A 17,793-nucleotide genomic window follows, 5' to 3' on the forward strand; every position below is an offset into this window, starting at 1 on the left:
GACTACAAGGACCAAAGGACAATTTTCCTAGATGAGGACTACATGCTCCCTAAATGAAAGCAGTAAGCCAGTTATCTACACCCCCAATTAGAGACTACATAATACTGTAAAGTGCACAAAGTATTTTTAGCAAACACACAAACACTTTTCCATATGTCAGAACCAATAATCCTGACAGAGCTATGCTCCTAATCTCTGACTGATAACTACTGAGTATGTTCAGGAGATGATCTCTCATCTATCGTGTGCAGAAGATATATGGCACCCTGCTTCTCTAGACATCTAGCACACAAGTCTTGCAGTAAACCATCATCAAAGTGCTTCACCCACAGTGACCCATTTTCTCTTCATGTACCACAAGCATTAGCCATGCTGTTCTGTTCTGGAAGAATGCCAGGGGGAGTTAATCGTTAACTGCTTGGAAAAAAAAAAAAAGAGTCTTGGATGCTTCATGATATAGAAATGCAGTCTGTATGTCTTCCAAGTTTATCAGATTTCAAAGCCATACATATGAAAGCAGGTCACATATCAAACTGAGAACAGAATGTTTATCTTACTCAACTGGTTAGGAAGTCTAAGTTGGCAAAAAGAATGGCAACTTTATGTATAATCACAGTTAACATGATATTATTCATGTACAAAAAAATTAAGTAAACCCCACAGAAACCTCAGAGGAGTGGTAAGACAGTTAGCTACGTTACAGATATTATACCACAGAGAAACTGTAACATGATTGGCCTCCTAGAAACTCACTGCTGTGTCAGATCTGGATAAGAAGTCTTGACACCTGGTATCCTAAGCATATGTCATAATTAAATTCAATATCTACATTGGGGATGGGTATTTGTCTTCTTCAGTCACAATAAAACAGTGATAGATGAAGTACATGGAGATATGAGAGGTTGATGCCATCTCGAACTTTAAAAAGATGCGCAATACTGTTTCATGCTAAAGAAGGGGAGGTTGACCTGAAAGAAATAACCTTAGTCAGGAATGTCTGAGCCAGACTCCTGGTGCTGCAGGAACTTATGGTGTGGTCTTATGAGTGTCACTAAAAATTGTAAGGCATAAGCTCCTAACTGTAGATCAAAACAGATGTTTCCTAGTCATTCGGTAAGGGATATGATGTAAGACTGTGACTTTTGGAGGATGGGAATAGTCCTAATTTCAGTGACATTAAATGCCCTCCAGCATGGATTGGGAAACCACACTGAACACATAACTGAGCTTGAACTTCTCAGAGATGCTATTGAAGTGCAGAACAGGGAAAGGGCAAGCATTCAGGGAGAAGGGGAGTAAGGCATTGGGGTCTATGTTTACATTATCTCATCATTCCAAACAATAAACCCGAGTGATAGATATTAATGTGCCAATTCTTTCGATGAGAAAACCAAGACCCAGAGAATTGTCTAAAGTCTACCAGTAACTAAATAATGGAACCATCAATTAACATGGATTTATCTAGAAACAAAGTAAAATGCTCTGAATCTCCTAGTGTCCCTAATTCTAAATTATATATTCTTGTTTCTGAGAACAGAGTTTAAATGTATTAAAATGCATTCTTTTGATCTTTATTTGTTATGTTAATTTAGAAAAGCCTCTATTAGTATTCCTTATCATACACTAATGTACATAAATTTAGCCCTTTATTTCTCAAATAGTTTCACAAATGCAATATCTTTTTGGCCTGCTACATTCCCACGAGGAAGATAGGCACAGTTTACGGTGGAAGTTATATGCCCAGTTTATAACAAAGAATAAGAGTCAGAGAATTAAAAGAGATTTGTGCAGCACAGCTGTGTACCATGAAGTGGCATGCTGGCGTCACCCTCCTAACTCAGTGCTGTTTCCCTAGACAGTAATGTATCTAAAAGAATCTGTTGACGTCAAAGGTGGTGGGACACAATGAAAAAAAAAGATAAAATGGAATCAGGAGAGAAAGATTCAAGGCATTCAACAGTAGTTCACTAAAATTCTCCAAGCCACAGTTTCCTTATCTGTAAAATAAAAAGAATTATGTGATCCCAACTCATTTCTTAGAATTGCCTTTATAAAACATAATAGCGCTGGCATATGTTCTTAGAATCTGTGAAGTAGTTTCATATTTTATCTCACTTTATCCTTCTTAGTAATGTTATTAATCCTTTAATACAAAGTAGGTCATCGATTTATACAAGTAATAAAAGGAAAGAATTAAGTAAACCAGCAGTCTGAGTATATTACTGCAGTTTAAATTATTGTACTTTTAAGGCCTACCCGAACACAGCTGGAATTTCCTGGCTGTTCAAGGTAGCCTTGAATCTTCAAACCAAAAAAAAAAAAAAAAAAATCCAAAACAGTGCAGACAACAGATATTCTCACCACCCTGAGAAAGGAGAATGTTAGGGTAAAGGGGAAAAAGTTATAAATTTAAATAACACTTCATATATTTTGAGTAAAAAATGATCACACATAGAAAAATCTCTTCTTCCCTGAGGGAAGCTGAGAACAGACTCCTAACAGTCAAACGTGCAGTGATATTATTTTCTCTTTCTGTTGTCAGAGGAGATTCAGCCTTTGAAATATGTGCAGCAAGACTGCAGATTTCAGTTTCATGATTAATGAACCAAATTACGTTTTATTTCTTAAATGTGTGGAGGATTCATCCTGTGGTCTTCCCTCGAACTTGAGGATTAGAGCAGCTGAGCAGCACATCTGGTTGTAGGCAAAGCGCTCTGGGTGGTTCTCCTTTTCCCCTCCTTTAGAACTAGGCAATGTGGGAAACTGCAGAAACTTTTATTGGGCAAGTGTGGTTTTTAGTCCTCAAAAATGATGATTACTCTCCCTGTTCCCCCTTTCTCATGAGAAGGAAGAAGGTGAATTATTTAGCTCTATCGAATAATAATTTTAAAATTTTGTTCCATATGATGTTATATCACTTGCTAATACTTACCCTAAAGAAAATATTTGCACTCATCAGGCAAATATTTCAACATAAACTTGCCTGGGAATGATTTTTACACAGACTTCATAATAACAATTTATATTTTCTCTGCAATTATCACTTTAAGTAAGGGCTGGGGGACTGCCGACTTTCATATCTGGATAAATGCATTATCTTTGATTTTGCTAAGCTTCTTTCTCTGTCAAAACACACTACCGTGTGCTGGGATAGGTCATTATCCAGCTTGATCATCATTCTGCAGGGTACAGAAAAATATCGTTTTCCTCCTCCTTTTTCTACAAAAACATGTATGAGTCTCAAAACATTTAATAAAAGAAAGTTAAGATCCAGGGATCTACAATAATAGAAAATTTTCAGTCCCTTAAGATATTTTCTCTGTAATTTGCTTTGTGGCACTTTTCCTCGCTAAATCATGTAAAAACGAATTTTTTTGAGCAGTAGCTCTCCAACTGTGGTCTCGGAATGTCCTTTAGGTATTATGCAGGCTTTTCCAATTTCTAAAGGAGACATGTGCTCATGTCTAGGGAAGGTTCCCAGCTAGAACAAGCAGAAAAGAAAAAGAAACTGTTTACTCAGAAGGTCTTTACTGCTGGAAATGTACCCACTGGAACTTGAGAACGCTGGGAAATAGCTGTGATGTCACAGCTCTCATCGTCTTTGGAGAGCTTTTGTTTGTTGTTTGTGTGTTTGTTTAACTTTTCGGTGACAGCAAGTGAGTTCAGTGTGTGTGTGTTTTCTTAATTTGGGCGAAACACAGTCTTTGAAAATTTTTTTTTAATTGGCCATCAAGAATGTTAATACAAGCTTTGTGCAAAAGATAAAAAGAAATACTTTAATATTAAACTGTTACCTGCGTCTACCTCAGGGTGGTGAAATATAAGTGACTTGACTTTCCCGCTAAAACTTTTTAATGTAAAATAATACATTTTCTAAAATGAGCCTGTATCGCACTTAGGTATTATTCATATTTTAAAAATGACTTGCAACAAAGATTTCATAAACAGAAGAGCCACTCAATGCCTCCAATGGAGTGGAAGCAATTATCTATTGCTCCCCCCAATTATCTATTTATTTGCATACTGCAACTGTGGAATAAATCTTTTCCCCTCCTAAAAAAAAGTCTGTAATCTTAAGAAACTTCTCAAAGTAAATTAACAATCACAAAATATTTAGAAAAGAATTAAGATTTATTTGTACAGGAACTGATTATTTCTACAGTAAGCACTGAAAAAAGGGATTTGCTTGGTCTGAAAGAGGCAGTCAAAGGTGTTACAAGTAGATCATGGGAGCAGAACCTTGAAAGGTAGCATGGGGGGGTTTGGACAAAAGAGGCACAGAGCAGGGACATTTCAGACCAGAAGTCAGAGAATCAGAAAAGAGACTAGAGCACATGGACTAGCCTAACTAGCACACCAGGGAAAAGTAGAGGAATGGTTCAGATCTGCATGTGTATGTGTGAAGGAGCAGATTGCTGGGGCAGAGATAAAAATATAGACTGTAAAGAGTGATTTTTAAAAAAGAACAGGACAAAAATGTGGTCTTGAGTTAGAAAAGAATGAAAAGCAATTGTGAATTCTAAAGAAGGGGAGAGCCATGATTTTTTAAAATATATACATGTTTGTAAAAAAATGCACTAACATTCACTCATTCATTCAGCCAGTACTCTTTGAAGATCTATTATATCCATTCTCTGTCATCATCTACATAGAGGAGGACAAGAATGGACGCAGGGAGACCCAATAAGTTAGGAAGCTGGCTTAGAGAGCAAGTGAGATATTTTAGAGATTTTAAAAGGAGATGAATTCAAATGACTTGAGAAGAGAAATTTGTCGACATTTAGAGTAGGATTGAACGGAGGCTTGAAGGAAGGAGTCAAGGATGAGTCCAAAGTTTCTGAGTATTGCAACCACATGTTTTGATACAGGAAAATAGGAAAAGCTATGAGAGGATAAGATTGGGAAAATGAGTTCACTGATGCCATGTTTTGGTTATTTTGAAGTTGAAGCATTTGAGTTGTTCAAATGGAAATGTCTAGGTAGCTACATACACAAATCTGCAGCTCCAAGGGGGGCCTTAAAGATATATCCTGGGAGTCATTTGTATATAGACGGTTACTAAAATGGTGAGCCTAGGGGAAATCTCTGGAAAAGGAAATGGCAACCCACTCCAATATTCTTGTCTGGAAAATGCCAGAGGAGCCTGGCGGGCTACAGTCCATGGGGTTGGAGAGAATCGGACACAACTGAGCAACTAAGCACCCAACACGGAGGAGATCACTAAAGCCTTTAAAGGGTTTAGAGCGTGAAGAGGAGGGGAGGGGACCTAGTTCTTACATTAGGTTGGCAAGGGGATCCACTAAACTTGGGGAGCTCATTCTATGACTTAATAAACATTTACTGAGCACAGGCGAGAGTTTGCCACCTGTCCCAGTGGTATATGACTGTCATAATTCAGCATTTAGGGAAGCAGCACAGGTAGAAAATTGAAAGAAAAGTCACAATGTACATAATTATTTAGTGTTACCTCCCAGTCTGGATTAATGGTGATGTGTGTCAGTGCCCAGTTATAAAGATTTAGATTCAATGCCTATTTCCATTGGAATGCTCAACTTCACGTATTTATGAGCTACTTGTAAAAGAAACAGACTAGTAACCAGTTCCCCAAACCTCAGTCCCCATGAAGTCTCTAACTAGGCCATTACAAAATGAATTGTTAGAGAGGACAAATATGAGAAAATGTCTGGTACATTATTGATCAAAAGTCCTCACCTTTTCTAAGGATTCTAGATTTAAGAGGCTTCTGGATCCCTGGGTTGGAAATATCCCCTGGAGAAGGGCATGGCAAAACACTCCAGTACTCTTGCCTGGAGAATTCCATGGACAGAGAGGCCTGGTGGGCTACAGTCCATGGAGTCACAAAGAGTCGGACACAACTGAAGTGACTTAGCATGTGGCCTCCTGGCACCAGTTTTTTCTGCAGCACATAGGTTGTGGATAGCCAGTTGGGGTACAGGGAATGAATTCAAAGAAAAGGATGATGGATAAGCTCAGAAGGGCAGGACACTGTCTCCCTACGACTCACCAGGCCCAAGCCAATTCTACTAAACCCTTTGCAGACTAGCATGACTTTGTGTGGATAAATACAATGCAAACTTGAGAAAACATGGTTCTCTGTATATATCCAAAGTGCTGGCTAGGCCCTTCATTTTGCCCATAGTCAAGCTGATTGAACTTAGCATATTCTGGCTCAAATTTTTATTGAGTTGGGCCCCTTGGCCTTTAAGTTTTATATCTCAATTGTCTTTGAAAAGATTTGACCTCCCCATATGTATTCAGAGCACTGGAAGAGCACTCATCTGTTTTTATGCTTATTTGTAAAACTACACAGACCTTCCAGCCCTGTGAGGTCCTTTAAAACATAATGACATGGCTGATGGTGAGAAATTAAGTGAATGAGGTAAATGTTCTTACTCTCAGACAAACGTTTGTGGGAAAGCAATTTCCCTTCCAGTTCTGGCCTCATGCTTCTGTTTCTAGTGAATACCCAAGCTCAAGATTATCTTGGAAAGTATGTATTAACCACCATGGATGCTAAGAAGACAAAATATTCATTCTGCCACTTTGTTTTTCCCAGCTTTGACTTGTCCTATTGACCCTCCAAGGTCAAAGAGCGAGAAATAAACCAAGAGAGAAGTAGAAAAATCCCAAGACTTGCTAAAGGTATATCCTCATCTTTCCCGTAAGTCTCTTGAAACCCTTGCCCCAAAAGGAAGGATCAGTGGAGGCCAGGAGTCAGATTCAGGGGTTGGAAATGCCAAAGTTGCACGCACACACAAGACAGTGGGGGTAGCTACTGTTCTTCCTTGAAGGGAAAAGGAACTCTAAGGTGGCCAAAGCTCTGCCCTATCTAAGGACTCCAGGTACTATGAGGGCTTCTGTGGCCATTTTGCAGTGTCTCACTGATACGGCTAGCTCCCTGTCTCTCAAATCTGCCCCTCTTTCTTTAAATACTTGGAGTTCATCTACAGAAAAGTTTCACCCACCTCCACAGGGACAAACCTTCTCCTTCTCCATGGGACCCAGGCATCAGCCCAATCACCCACTTATCCAGGGTCATCTAGTCCCACTCTCCTCCTGCCTCTTCCTGCTAACCCTGGAATCCTCACCATTTTCATTGCAAAGAAGTTGTTTCCATTATAACGCATGTGGAGCATACAGTTCAGCAGTCCCTGGAGTGACTGCACGCTAGTGATATCTCCCATCTCTTGCTACTTGTGTAGAGGGGTCTTCCAGTACTTCTCTCTCTCCTGCTGGCACCAAGAGTTTTTGAAGGCGGGGGTTAAGTTCCAGCCCTGACCTGGGAGGAATGCGCCCCCTTTCGGCGAGAGAAAGCAAGGAAAGGAGCTTCTAGGAAGGCTCGAGAGACCTATCTAGCTGAGAGCTGCGCCCCAGCGCCCTTGGAATTGGAAGGACAAGGGTTGAGGTGGGGCGGGGCGTGGGATTGCATCTTTGTCCAGGCCAGCAGAGATGGAGAACTTTAAAATCTAAAATACTATGGTTCTATTTATCTTCGCTGATTTACTAAATTAATTTTCCCTTACTCTTTATTTCTTCCGCCACATCGCCTGCAACCCACCCGGCAAAAAGAGTCAGAGTCTGCAGTTCTGGCCAGTGCGATCGTCATTCCTGCATGAAAGTTTCACTACAGTCTCTCATCCGCTTGTTAAGAACATTTCTAATCGCTTGCAAATAACTGCATGAAAGTAGACCAAATAGGAACCAGAGAAGCTGTCCCTGTCTTTTCTCATAACTCGGGTCCTGGGGATTTAAGTTAATACACATTTTTTCAAACGTATTTCTCCTTTGGAGCTGAGTCTGGGGAAAACCAATAATGGTAAAAAGGAGCCCCAAAGTTCTTAAGAATTAGGGCTCGCTCATTACCGTGGTGCAGCAAAGCGACTGGGCCATCCGGTGCCCCAAGGACCCAAAGACAGCATTCTGGTCCCAACTCAGACCTACATAAATTCCTGCATTTGAGAGCTTCAGGGGGAACAGCAGAGTCCTTGACTCTGCTCCTCCTCAGACTCATCTGAGAAGCCACTTGTGTTTGTGATTGATTTGTTCTGACATGTTTTCTTTATTTTCTTTCATAAAATTTCCCTAACCCACCACCACTTGTGTCTTTGTTCCCCTTCCCCTCCCCTAAAGTGGCTATTGCCCCTATAATCGGCTTCCCAAATATTTTTTCATCAAGAAAAGTGGTTCCAGGACAAGTGAAATGTAGTGGGGTTTTTTTCTTTCTTTTGGTCTTAAACCTAAAATTGATAGCCCATAATTCTCTGTACGACTGCTTCCTTCAGGCTGCCTCACTAAATTGGACAAATGACGACGCCAAGAATCTAATATTCAGACCTCGGTGGAGACTCCTTGCTCAAAAATTTTCATACGTGAAAATCAAACCCTCTGACCACTAAACACCGATTACTGTCCCTCAGACATCTCGGCCTTGTATCTCCGCATTTATTGATTTTATAACAAACAGCATTCAGAGAAAAGGAGGTCGTGGTGGTTTGTTGATACTATTATTTACTGTTTGAGATGGTTGGTTTTTAACTGAGTGTTTTTAACCTGCTCATCAAACTATTTGATTTTACAAGAATCCAAAATCTTGTGTATAAATAATAATGCTGCTGACATGTGCATCTTCTTTGAATTTTTTAAAAGTTAGGGGGTACCAAACCTATGGGACTGGCTCTCGCCCCACCTTAAATTAAAACCCCAATTAGAAAGAAAGAAAGAAAAAAAACAACCCGTCCAATCAGATTACAATCTTGCGCAATCACAGGTAGTTCTGTAAATGTTTGGACACCGAGTGGCAACTGGGAATTAGACCTTTACCGAATTTTTTCCTGTAAATGTCGGGATCCCTAGCTCGGAGGAATGAGCTGAGGATCCTGTTGGTTGAACTTACAAATCACTTATATGGAGGATGCTGAACCTCCGTTTTTGTTCCTCAGAAGGATTGTCACCCCCTCCCCCCAAAGCTTTTCCACCCTCTGCAAAGAAAAATATGAGCACAATGCAAGCCTTATCTCCTTTTCTACAAATCCACTCCCCCATTCCTAAAATGTGTACTTCTTATGGCTTTTACTGACCCATCTCTACTAAAGGGTAAAAAATAAATACATATTCTGAGAGTCATTAAAAGTGCGCACCTCCAGGAACGGGAGGCACGCGAGGTTCGCACGCACAGGCGCGCACACATTTGCAACTTCCTTGTACCCGAGGCCCTGGCGCTTGCTCGGGCAAAGGACTGGGGTTTTCCGGGAGCTACAGGTCTGTTTAGACGGTTTGCCCTGCTAAAGAGAGGGAACAGGTAAACAAGATAGGGGAGAGGAACTGTAAAAGAAACATCTTTTAAAGGAAAAATCAAATTGGTCTAGAGATCCTCATCGTTGAAAATCTATAGATGTTATTTAAAAGTGAAAAAATGTAATGTTCCTGGAGGTGGCTACTGGCCAGAGCAACGTTCAAAATTCGTATCTGAGGGGATCTGAGCCGGTGAAGTAGGAACATAATTTTGGCTCTGAAATTGCTGAGGTTTTTTTTTTCGCAAGGGGCGGGAGGGGGGTGACTCTTGTTGATTTGGAGATGATTTATTTACCCGTGTCGTAAAATCTAAAATGACGCCCCTGGGAAGACGAAGGAACTGCAGGGACCCGTGTGACCTGTTGCTGCCCGCCCGACGCCCCTGGTTCTAAACTGAGCTTGCCGGGGGAAGGTTAAGGTCGCCAAGCAAAAAAGCAGGGTTGCGTGACACCTAAGGTGAGAGAAAGGCGCTCCGGAGTCTCGCCAGGGCCTCCTCGGTGATTTGTACGATAGAGCCAGTGACTCACTGACTTCTAAATTTGGGGGATCTGGAGCCCCGGGGAATATTGGCAGCCGGGGCCTCGGATTTTAGAGGCTCACCTCCCCGAAGCTTCAAATTCCAAGCGCCCTTCGCTCCAAAGCGGGAGGAAGTCACTAGACTGTGAGTTTCTTCGAAATATTGAGGCCATTCAGCCCCTTGCTCCTGCATGTGAGATAAACAAGATTCACCACATCTTTTCTGGACTTGACATTCGACGCTGGGGACTCGGTGACCTCCCTTGATCCTGGATTTCACTGCCTCCTCTAAAGAGAAAAAATATTTCCAGGCTACGCTTAAAACGGTCTATTTCGTTGACTCCCCCTTGAATCGAGATCACTGAGGCCCAAATTCAGAGTGGCGGCACCGGCTCCAGGTTCCCGGGGTGTTGCCGCAGAAGATTTCTGGTGCCATAGGTGTTGCAAATACAGAGACTCCGGAGGGGACCGATGTTCCGATGCGAATTCCAACAGGGAAGCGCCCGGTGCTCTCGAGGGCTCTTTCCTGGCCTTGAAGAGCCGGCAGAAATGGGCCCCCGGGAGTGCGGCAGGCGGGTTGGGCGGGTGATTCCTTCGCGCCGCGTTTACACCTCTCCCTTTGTGACAAATCGATTTCCCCGCGCCGCTGCTCTGTATTTGCCTCGCACAGCGGCCCGGGGCCCAGCTGCTCCGGGTGCACACTTAGCACCGCCTTGTGAATGCGTGCGTGTGCGCGCGCGTGTCTAATTGACTTTCCGTCTACCTTTTTATGACTACATGTGTTTCCAACAAAAGGTCTTATTAGGACAATCTGGTTTCACTAATTTAGAGGTTGGGAACGTGGAAGGCAGGCGTTTTTTTAAGAGTTTGCAGAAGTTCAGATTAAGAAATGACAGAGGGATGCACCTTCCTCCTAGGGGTAGTTCTGCCTATTTTTATGCCCTGTTCCTCTTTCCTCTCCCTGACTACCTCTGTTGTACCGCCAACCCACCCTTCACACGCCACATTCCCCCATTAGCCACTGGATTTCTAACGATGTTAAAGAACCGTTTCTTTAATCACTGAAAGTGTTTGAACCCAGAAGTTTGAGAAATTTACTAGGTTGGGAATATCAGTAAAAGGAGAAAGAAATACTTCAACAGAGAGGAAAGTGGAGTGAATAAAAAGGGGGGAAACAGACTTGTGGTGTGGCCTGCAGGGGATCAGTGGGAAGCCTTCACTTTGGACAGTGCTTGGCTCCTCTTTGCTAAGATGGGTCCAGTTTGTAATTGGAAAATCTGCAAAATTAATAATCTAACATTGCAAGTGTAAATACAGTCTGTTTTACTTATTTGAGTTGAATAGAAACTTTAGGGAGGACGTGTTTCTATATAGCTCTGAGAAGAAAAGGGGTCTTTGAAATGTTCCCCATCTCTCCAAAGGAGATTATGGTTTCTCACTTGAGTAGACACCCAGCACGCTGCAAAAAGCCCTGACTCTTGGTGCCATTCTCTGTCCCTTGCAGCTGGCAAGCCTAGCTCTTGTCCTCTGCCTGGAGACTCTTCTCTTCTCTGATTCATAGTCTGAGCCTCACTGTCCATGGCAAACTGAAAGCCCAATAGCACTCCACCAGTCCTGACTTCTGGGTAACTGTGACAGCTTCCTTGGCATGTCCTGATTGGGGCCCAAGACTAAGGACAAAGGTCCTCCTGAACACTTGCTACCACTCAACTTACCAGACCCTCTTATTCTCACCCCAGAGATGGGGAAGGAGGTTGAGGAAATACTGCTTCTAAAAGCAACTACCCATTTGTTAGAAGGATGGGCCCTGGTCATCCCCAGAAAGCAAGGCCTATGGCGGTGTTTGGGTGTGTGTGTGATTTTGGCTACTTCCTCAGCCCCAGGTGTCCAAAAGTTCATCCCCATCACCTCGTACTGCATTCTGTGGCCTCCTGCTGGAACTGTTTGTCTACCATTCTTCTTCAAGCATGCTTTCCCCCAGAATCTCAGTTTCCTTTTCTGGGTCATTCCTTACTCCTAGAAACTCTGTGATGTACTCAAGTATCAAGTGGGCAGGTTCCCACAGGTCTCATCCCTTTTCCTCAGGACAGACCGTGCCCAACTTCTCCTGCTGCCCTTTGCCTGTCCCCTAGCGAACTAGCGCCCCACAGTTGCCACGTGCTCAGCCCAGCCTCAGGCCTGGGTCTAGAAGAAGCCATCCCTGAGTCTCCTCCCCATGGCAGCCTGCAGTCTCACCTCAGATTAGGGGTGCTTCCTAGCTGGTCTCTTGAACCCAGCCTTGCTGGGTACCTACTAGGAGGCCACCGTGGACCCAAACTCCCCTCTCTTTGCATCCACATAAAGTCAAAAGACAGGAACGATCATCATCCCTCCAGCTCTGGCCTGTGTGGACCCTGGGCTTGTTCTGGCCACCTACCCTGAGCCTGCTTTACACAGCCCTCTGCTTGCTCTTGGGGCAAAGCAACCCTGGCTGGTCTCCCTCAATGCACCCTGACCTTCTGTGCTGCAGTTTCTTCACAACCTTGATTTCTGTTGTGGCTCCAGCCTTCTTTGAATAATGGTAAATGCTGTGATTAATAATTAGCTGTGAAGCTGAGTGATAGGCACGTGAAAATTCAGAATACTGTTCTCCCTACTCTTTGCTTCCCCGATAGCTCAGTTGGTAAAATATTCCCTAGTAAAGTGTTTAAATATTATTTCACAGTACATTTTCTTGAGCTACAAGTGCCTACACCATCTATTAACTTGCTCCCTGCCTGTGCCACCAGCGAGCAGCTCCCCAGAAGGTGCCAATAACCTCAACAAGGACACCTCTGCACCTAGCCATTATCCAGGACTTGGGGACACCGGATCTTCATTCCTCAGTTTTTCCCTAGAGCCTGGCCAGGTCAGATACCCCATCACCCTCTGCCCATGCCCACAGTAGGGTGGATGGGCCCTAGTTTGCTTCTGGCTAAAATACTTTGAGGGAAGCCCAGGCCTGGACCAGGGATGCAGGGCGACAAGCAGGCGGCCTGCGGTAGGGATGGGCTCTCCCTGCGGCCTGTTTCAGCGCTGCTCTCCCACCACTTTGCACAGGACTTGCTTCCAGCTGTTTCTATATCCTGTTTGCTTTGCTATGTGTTTTCCAAGAGTCTGACCTTGGCACCGTTATTTGAAAATCATAGATTGCCAGTGGGTTCCCTGGTTCCACAGCCTCTGAGTTCCAAGACAAAAGAGCAGTCAGCAAATAATAGCATGGAAAGGGATCAGCCTCATTTAAAAACTTTCAGCCAAGTTCTGATTCTTGCAACCTTGAGGAGGAAATATCCAACCCCATTTCACCTGGGATAAGCCAGGTGACAGGTCTGTTACAGACTCTTCCAGGACGTATGGATATACCTGAAGTCACGTTTTATAAGGCACAGCTAGTAACAAGGCGAGAGTTCCTTCGGGACGCGATAGCAATCAAGAAGAGTGCCAAAAGGAGACTCTACATGGACTTTTCTGGAAATCTTAGAGCTATTAGGGAGAGTTCTTCCAATGTAACACCGGGCTTGGCATTGGAGCCCGGGCCTCCGTCGCGCATCTCTCCTGTGTGGGACCATGCGGGGCAGCGGCTCGGGTTTCACCCCTAAAAGACCCTCCCTTTGCTTCGTCTGAGTTTTCCCGTGTCATTCAGGCCTTTCATTCTACCGAGTCTTAAACCCTTAGGCAGGTGTCGGCTACATTCCTAGACAGAGAGCGGATACGGCGTTCGAGCTGGGCGCTCCAGGGCCGCCCCTCTGGCACCTCCGGCCTTCGGAGCCCGCGCGCGCTGCGCCGCGGAAGCAGCGCGGGTCTAGCTCGCTTTACGCGGTGCCCTCCGCCTCTTCGGTCCCTTCTGCCCTCCAACCCGCTTACGCCAGCCAGGAGAAGACCGAACCCGACTCAGCATCCTTAACCCGATGCCTTCTCAAACAGGGCGGGCTCCCAGAGTTTGCACCGATCTGGGACCCTTTTCCTGCCCAGCCCTTTGGACCGGCTGGAGAGAAGATCCGCCAGCCGCGCTCGTCCGGGACGGAGAGGCAGCGCAGCCGGCTTCTGCGAGAGTCCGCGGCGGGCAGTGTCCCTGACCCCAGCCGGGGCCTCGGAGCCTCCCTCAGGCGTCCGCCCAGGCTCGTTTCTCAGCGGAGCCCTCCTCTTCCCTCCGTCTGTGATCGGCCCTTCCTCTGGCCACTGCCACCAACCTCTCCTCTTTCCGGACTTTCTCCCTCCGGCGCCCGGCGAGCTCCAGCCACCCAGCCCGGACGCCCCCGCCCCCGATCCGGGATACACAAACACACACACACCCCGCGGGCACGCGCCCCCTCACTCACTGTCCTGTTGCGGGGTGTCGCTGCCGCTGGTGAGTCCCGGCGACTCCAGTAGGCTCCGGCCCGCCTCGCCCACGCTCTCGTCCGCCTGCGCCGCCACCATGTCCCCCGCTTCCTCCAGGTCTAGCAGGTGACTGACGGAGAAGTTCTTTTTAGCCTGCAGGGTGTCGAGGTTGCTCGGGCTGTCCAAGCGGCCGCCCAGCGCCGGTTGCCGCTCCAGAACGTGCCCGTAGCTGGAGGTCATGGTCTTCCCCTCCGATCCCACCCACCCCCCTTTCCCGCTCGAATCAACACCAAACGCTGTGGGCGCGAGGGGGGAGAGGAGCCTAGTGGGGCAGAGAGAGGGGGGGAGTGGAGAGAGAGAGAGGGAGAGAGAGAGAGAAGGAGGGGAAGAACAACAAAAAAAAGTGGAAAGAGGGCGGGGGACCCCCTTCTGTAAGAGCAGAGAGTTCTGCACCAGCAGCTTTCGACAGCCTCGGTTGCTTTCCTGAGGCCAAGTCCGGCGCGGTCCAAAGAGATAATCCACACCAAAAAATAAAATGAAAAGTCACCCTATGTTCAAGTCAGGAGAGAAAAAAAAAAAATCCCTTCCAGCTCTCCAAAAGCGTCCACACGCACGCACTAAAAATAATAATAAGGGGGAGAGGAAAGGAGAGGCCAGCAGGGCGGGGGAGTTAGGCAAACAGAAGAAGAGAGAAGAAGGGGTGGGAGAGAAGAATCAAAGTAGGTTTTTTTTTTTTTTTTTTAGGTTAAAAAAGTTATTCCCAGGCAAGAGTTCAAGCACCAACAGAAGAAGGCTTGTTCCAGCTTTAAAACATCTTCAAGAAAACGTGTTCCCCCTCTCTGCACTCCTGTGGATTCTCAGGAGTGACTAAAGTTTCAGGAGGAGAGGGTGATGTCTTGCAGATGTATTGGAGAGCAGGAGTCTCACTTTACTTTTCGTAAGGAGGGGGAAAAAAAGCGGGGGGCTCCAAGAGTCCGAAGGAGGGTGGTAGTGGGCTTCCCCCGTTCCCTTCGCTTTCTCCCCCTCTTCTCGCTGAGCTCCCTTTTCCTTCTCAGTTGGATCAAGAAGCTCTCTGGCACTTCAAAAGGCACAAACTGGCATGCAGAGGAGGCTTTGTAGGGAATACAAGAAAATTGGAGACCCCTGGGAGGGCAGATCTCGACTTAATAGGAGCCTGTAATTACGTGGCAAAGCCTTTGTGCGGTGCCTGACGGTTTACAGACCCCCTTTCTCCATCACAATCTCCTTCTTCCTCCTTTCCCCCGGACCAGAAAACAGTCTGATTAAGAAAACCCCCTTTGCCAACTTCTGAGCAAGAGAGAAAGAGAGAGGGAGGGAGCGAGAGAGGGAGAGAGGGAGGAGGGGGAGAAGAGGGAGGGAAAAGAAAGGAAGAGAGCCCCTTTGGATTTTTTAAGTAAAGGTCTAATTATCATTCCCATGCAATAGTATCACGGGGAGAAAAGACAAACTGAAACCCACATTCACTTCAAACGGGCTGATTATTTTGCTTCGGCATTAACTCCTCCAGATTTAAGATCCTGTTGGAAAATCTCATTTGCATGTTTTGATAACAGCTGCGGGGAAATTTGTTGGAAAAAATCCACAACTGTCTCAATCAAATTTTCTTCTCTCTCTGCTTTTTTTTTTTTTTTTAAATAACATTTCCTGCTGTTCTAACAATTTGGGGGTGGTGGGGGTGGAAGGAGCGCCTAAGAGCAAGGGAGAGAGCAAGGAGATTACGGCTACATTCGGTTCTGCAAAGAGTCTATTAAATAATGTGATAAAATGACAAGAGCGATCATAATGGAAGGCTCTTCCACGCTTCTTCCGTGGACTAAAGGCAGGTTGGGGAAGATCTAGAAGGCGCTGAATCGATTCGAGTCTCTCCGCGCAGCTAGGAATCCCAGGGCCAGGCAGTAGGAAATTTACATACTTATTTAGCTGGAAGAAAGGACTCCAGGAGTTTGTCATAATTGCTACCCTTCCCCCAACCCTGGCCAATTTCGTAACCTCTTTGGTGCGGCCAAGGTTGCTTCCCCAGGCCAGGACGCTAAGCCGAAAGGGTCGCGCTGCCCAGATGCGGAGGAAGCAGGGCACTCCTAGAGCAGCTGCGGGCGGAGGCTCAGGGTCCAGGCCGGCTGGCGCGGGGTGGGGGAGGGGAGGAAGGACTTAGAGGGGTGGACCAACCCGCTTCTAAATCTACGGATAAGGCTTTGTCGTCCGACTGCTGAGCCCTAACTTGACAGAGGACAGAGAGGTGCTGAGCGATTTTTTCATGACCTGTTGGAATTTAGTAACAGCTTTAATAGTCTCATTAGAAATGAGTTACTATATGACGAGTAAGTAAAATATTAAGTGCTTATTTGTGGCGTTTTATGTTCTTTAAACACACACACACACACACATTCCCCCACTCGCTTGATAAGTAAACTTTTCCTGCTATAGCCCAGAGGCTGGGCTGGAGAGAAAGAAGGGTCCGGGTGTGTGTAAATGGTTTCTGGGCTCCAAACGGCCATCGTTAGCCCAGAACTTCCAGCCCTGATCTAGGAAAAGAACATTTGATGCCATCAAAGGGCTGCAGATTGAAACCAGATGTGCTTGCCTCGGTTCTTTCCATGCATTTAATTAAGGAGCCGGGATGGAGAAGACTTTTTCATCATTAGTCCACCCACTCCCCCCTCCTCTTTCCATCCCTTCGCCCTCCTACCCCCTCCGCCCCCTCCTCCGCACCCGCCAGCTCGCACCCCCGACCGGGAGCCCCAGAGCCCCGCCAGCGTCGCGCACTGCGCCGAGCCCGTCGCTCCGTCTCCCCAGTGGTCGCGGCTCCAAGTCTAAACGTCTGTCCGCGTCTGGGCCGGGGCGAGCTGCGCAGCAGGGCTAGCGGGAGCCTGGTGGGAGACGGACGAGCTCCCGGGTGGGCCCTCAGGAGTGGGAGCGTTGGAGCCGGGTGCCTTGCGCGATTTCCAAAACCGCTGCTTGCGCGCGCCGAAGCCGAGCGCCACGTGTGTCAGTGCCACCGGCTGGAACGGACGCGACTTTATCGCATAGAGAGCTTTTCACCCGGCGTCCGGCTGCACGCGCTTGGGTGAAAGGGCCGAGGGGATGTTTCTCCCTTCTTTCCACGCACTGCGAGGAGCCGCTGGGTTTTTTCCCGGAGCCGAGTCAGCCTCCTCGAATCTTCCCAGAAATGGAGCAGGCCCTAGCCTTTCCCTCCTCCCCCACCCTCATTACACAGTTCTATTTTATTATTTCTTCTCGGCCTTGATACCGACCGAATTGCGCTTTGTGACAAAGGTCTGGATAAGGAACCAGAGGCCTCTGACACTCCACAGGACTTGCCACTTACCCCGAAGACGCACTGATCTCCGTCATTTGAGAGGAGATTGAGCTTCGGAGAAAATTGCCTTGTCCAGGGTGTGCCGTGTGCCTGCTTGGTGACCGAGAGGTAGCGAGCGACTGGGAAGAGATGAACAGTTGGAAACGTAACTGAGCGTCTCCAGTACTGTTCCGCCGTGTTTTCCAGGGAAACCAGGTGCTCTCTAATATCATCCACTTGGGATAATATCAACCGATCTTGCCAATACCAAGATGCTAACAATTTCAACGAAACACCAGATACATTTGCTT

The 17,793-nt window shown here is 46.2% G+C and overlaps 1 protein-coding gene across 2 annotated transcripts in view; it reads right to left on the reverse strand.

The window, feature by feature from the left end:
* The window catches only part of PRRX1 (paired related homeobox 1), a 79,184-nt gene extending 63,710 nt beyond the window's left edge, over positions 1–15,474 (reverse strand). Inside the window, exon 1 of one of the 2 annotated variants that reach the window (XM_006060370.4) lies at positions 14,166–15,474. In XM_006060370.4, coding sequence (XP_006060432.1) covers positions 14,166–14,406 — 241 coding nt within the window. In that variant the 5' untranslated portion in view covers positions 14,407–15,474. The remainder of the gene's footprint in view (positions 1–14,165) is intronic. The other variant, XM_006060371.3, reaches the window with a different exon arrangement.
* Between the last annotated feature and the right edge of the window lie 2,319 nt (positions 15,475–17,793).

Source organism: Bubalus bubalis, chromosome 5, assembly GCF_019923935.1.
Source record: "Bubalus bubalis isolate 160015118507 breed Murrah chromosome 5, NDDB_SH_1, whole genome shotgun sequence".
NCBI lineage: Eukaryota > Metazoa > Chordata > Mammalia > Artiodactyla > Bovidae > Bubalus > Bubalus bubalis.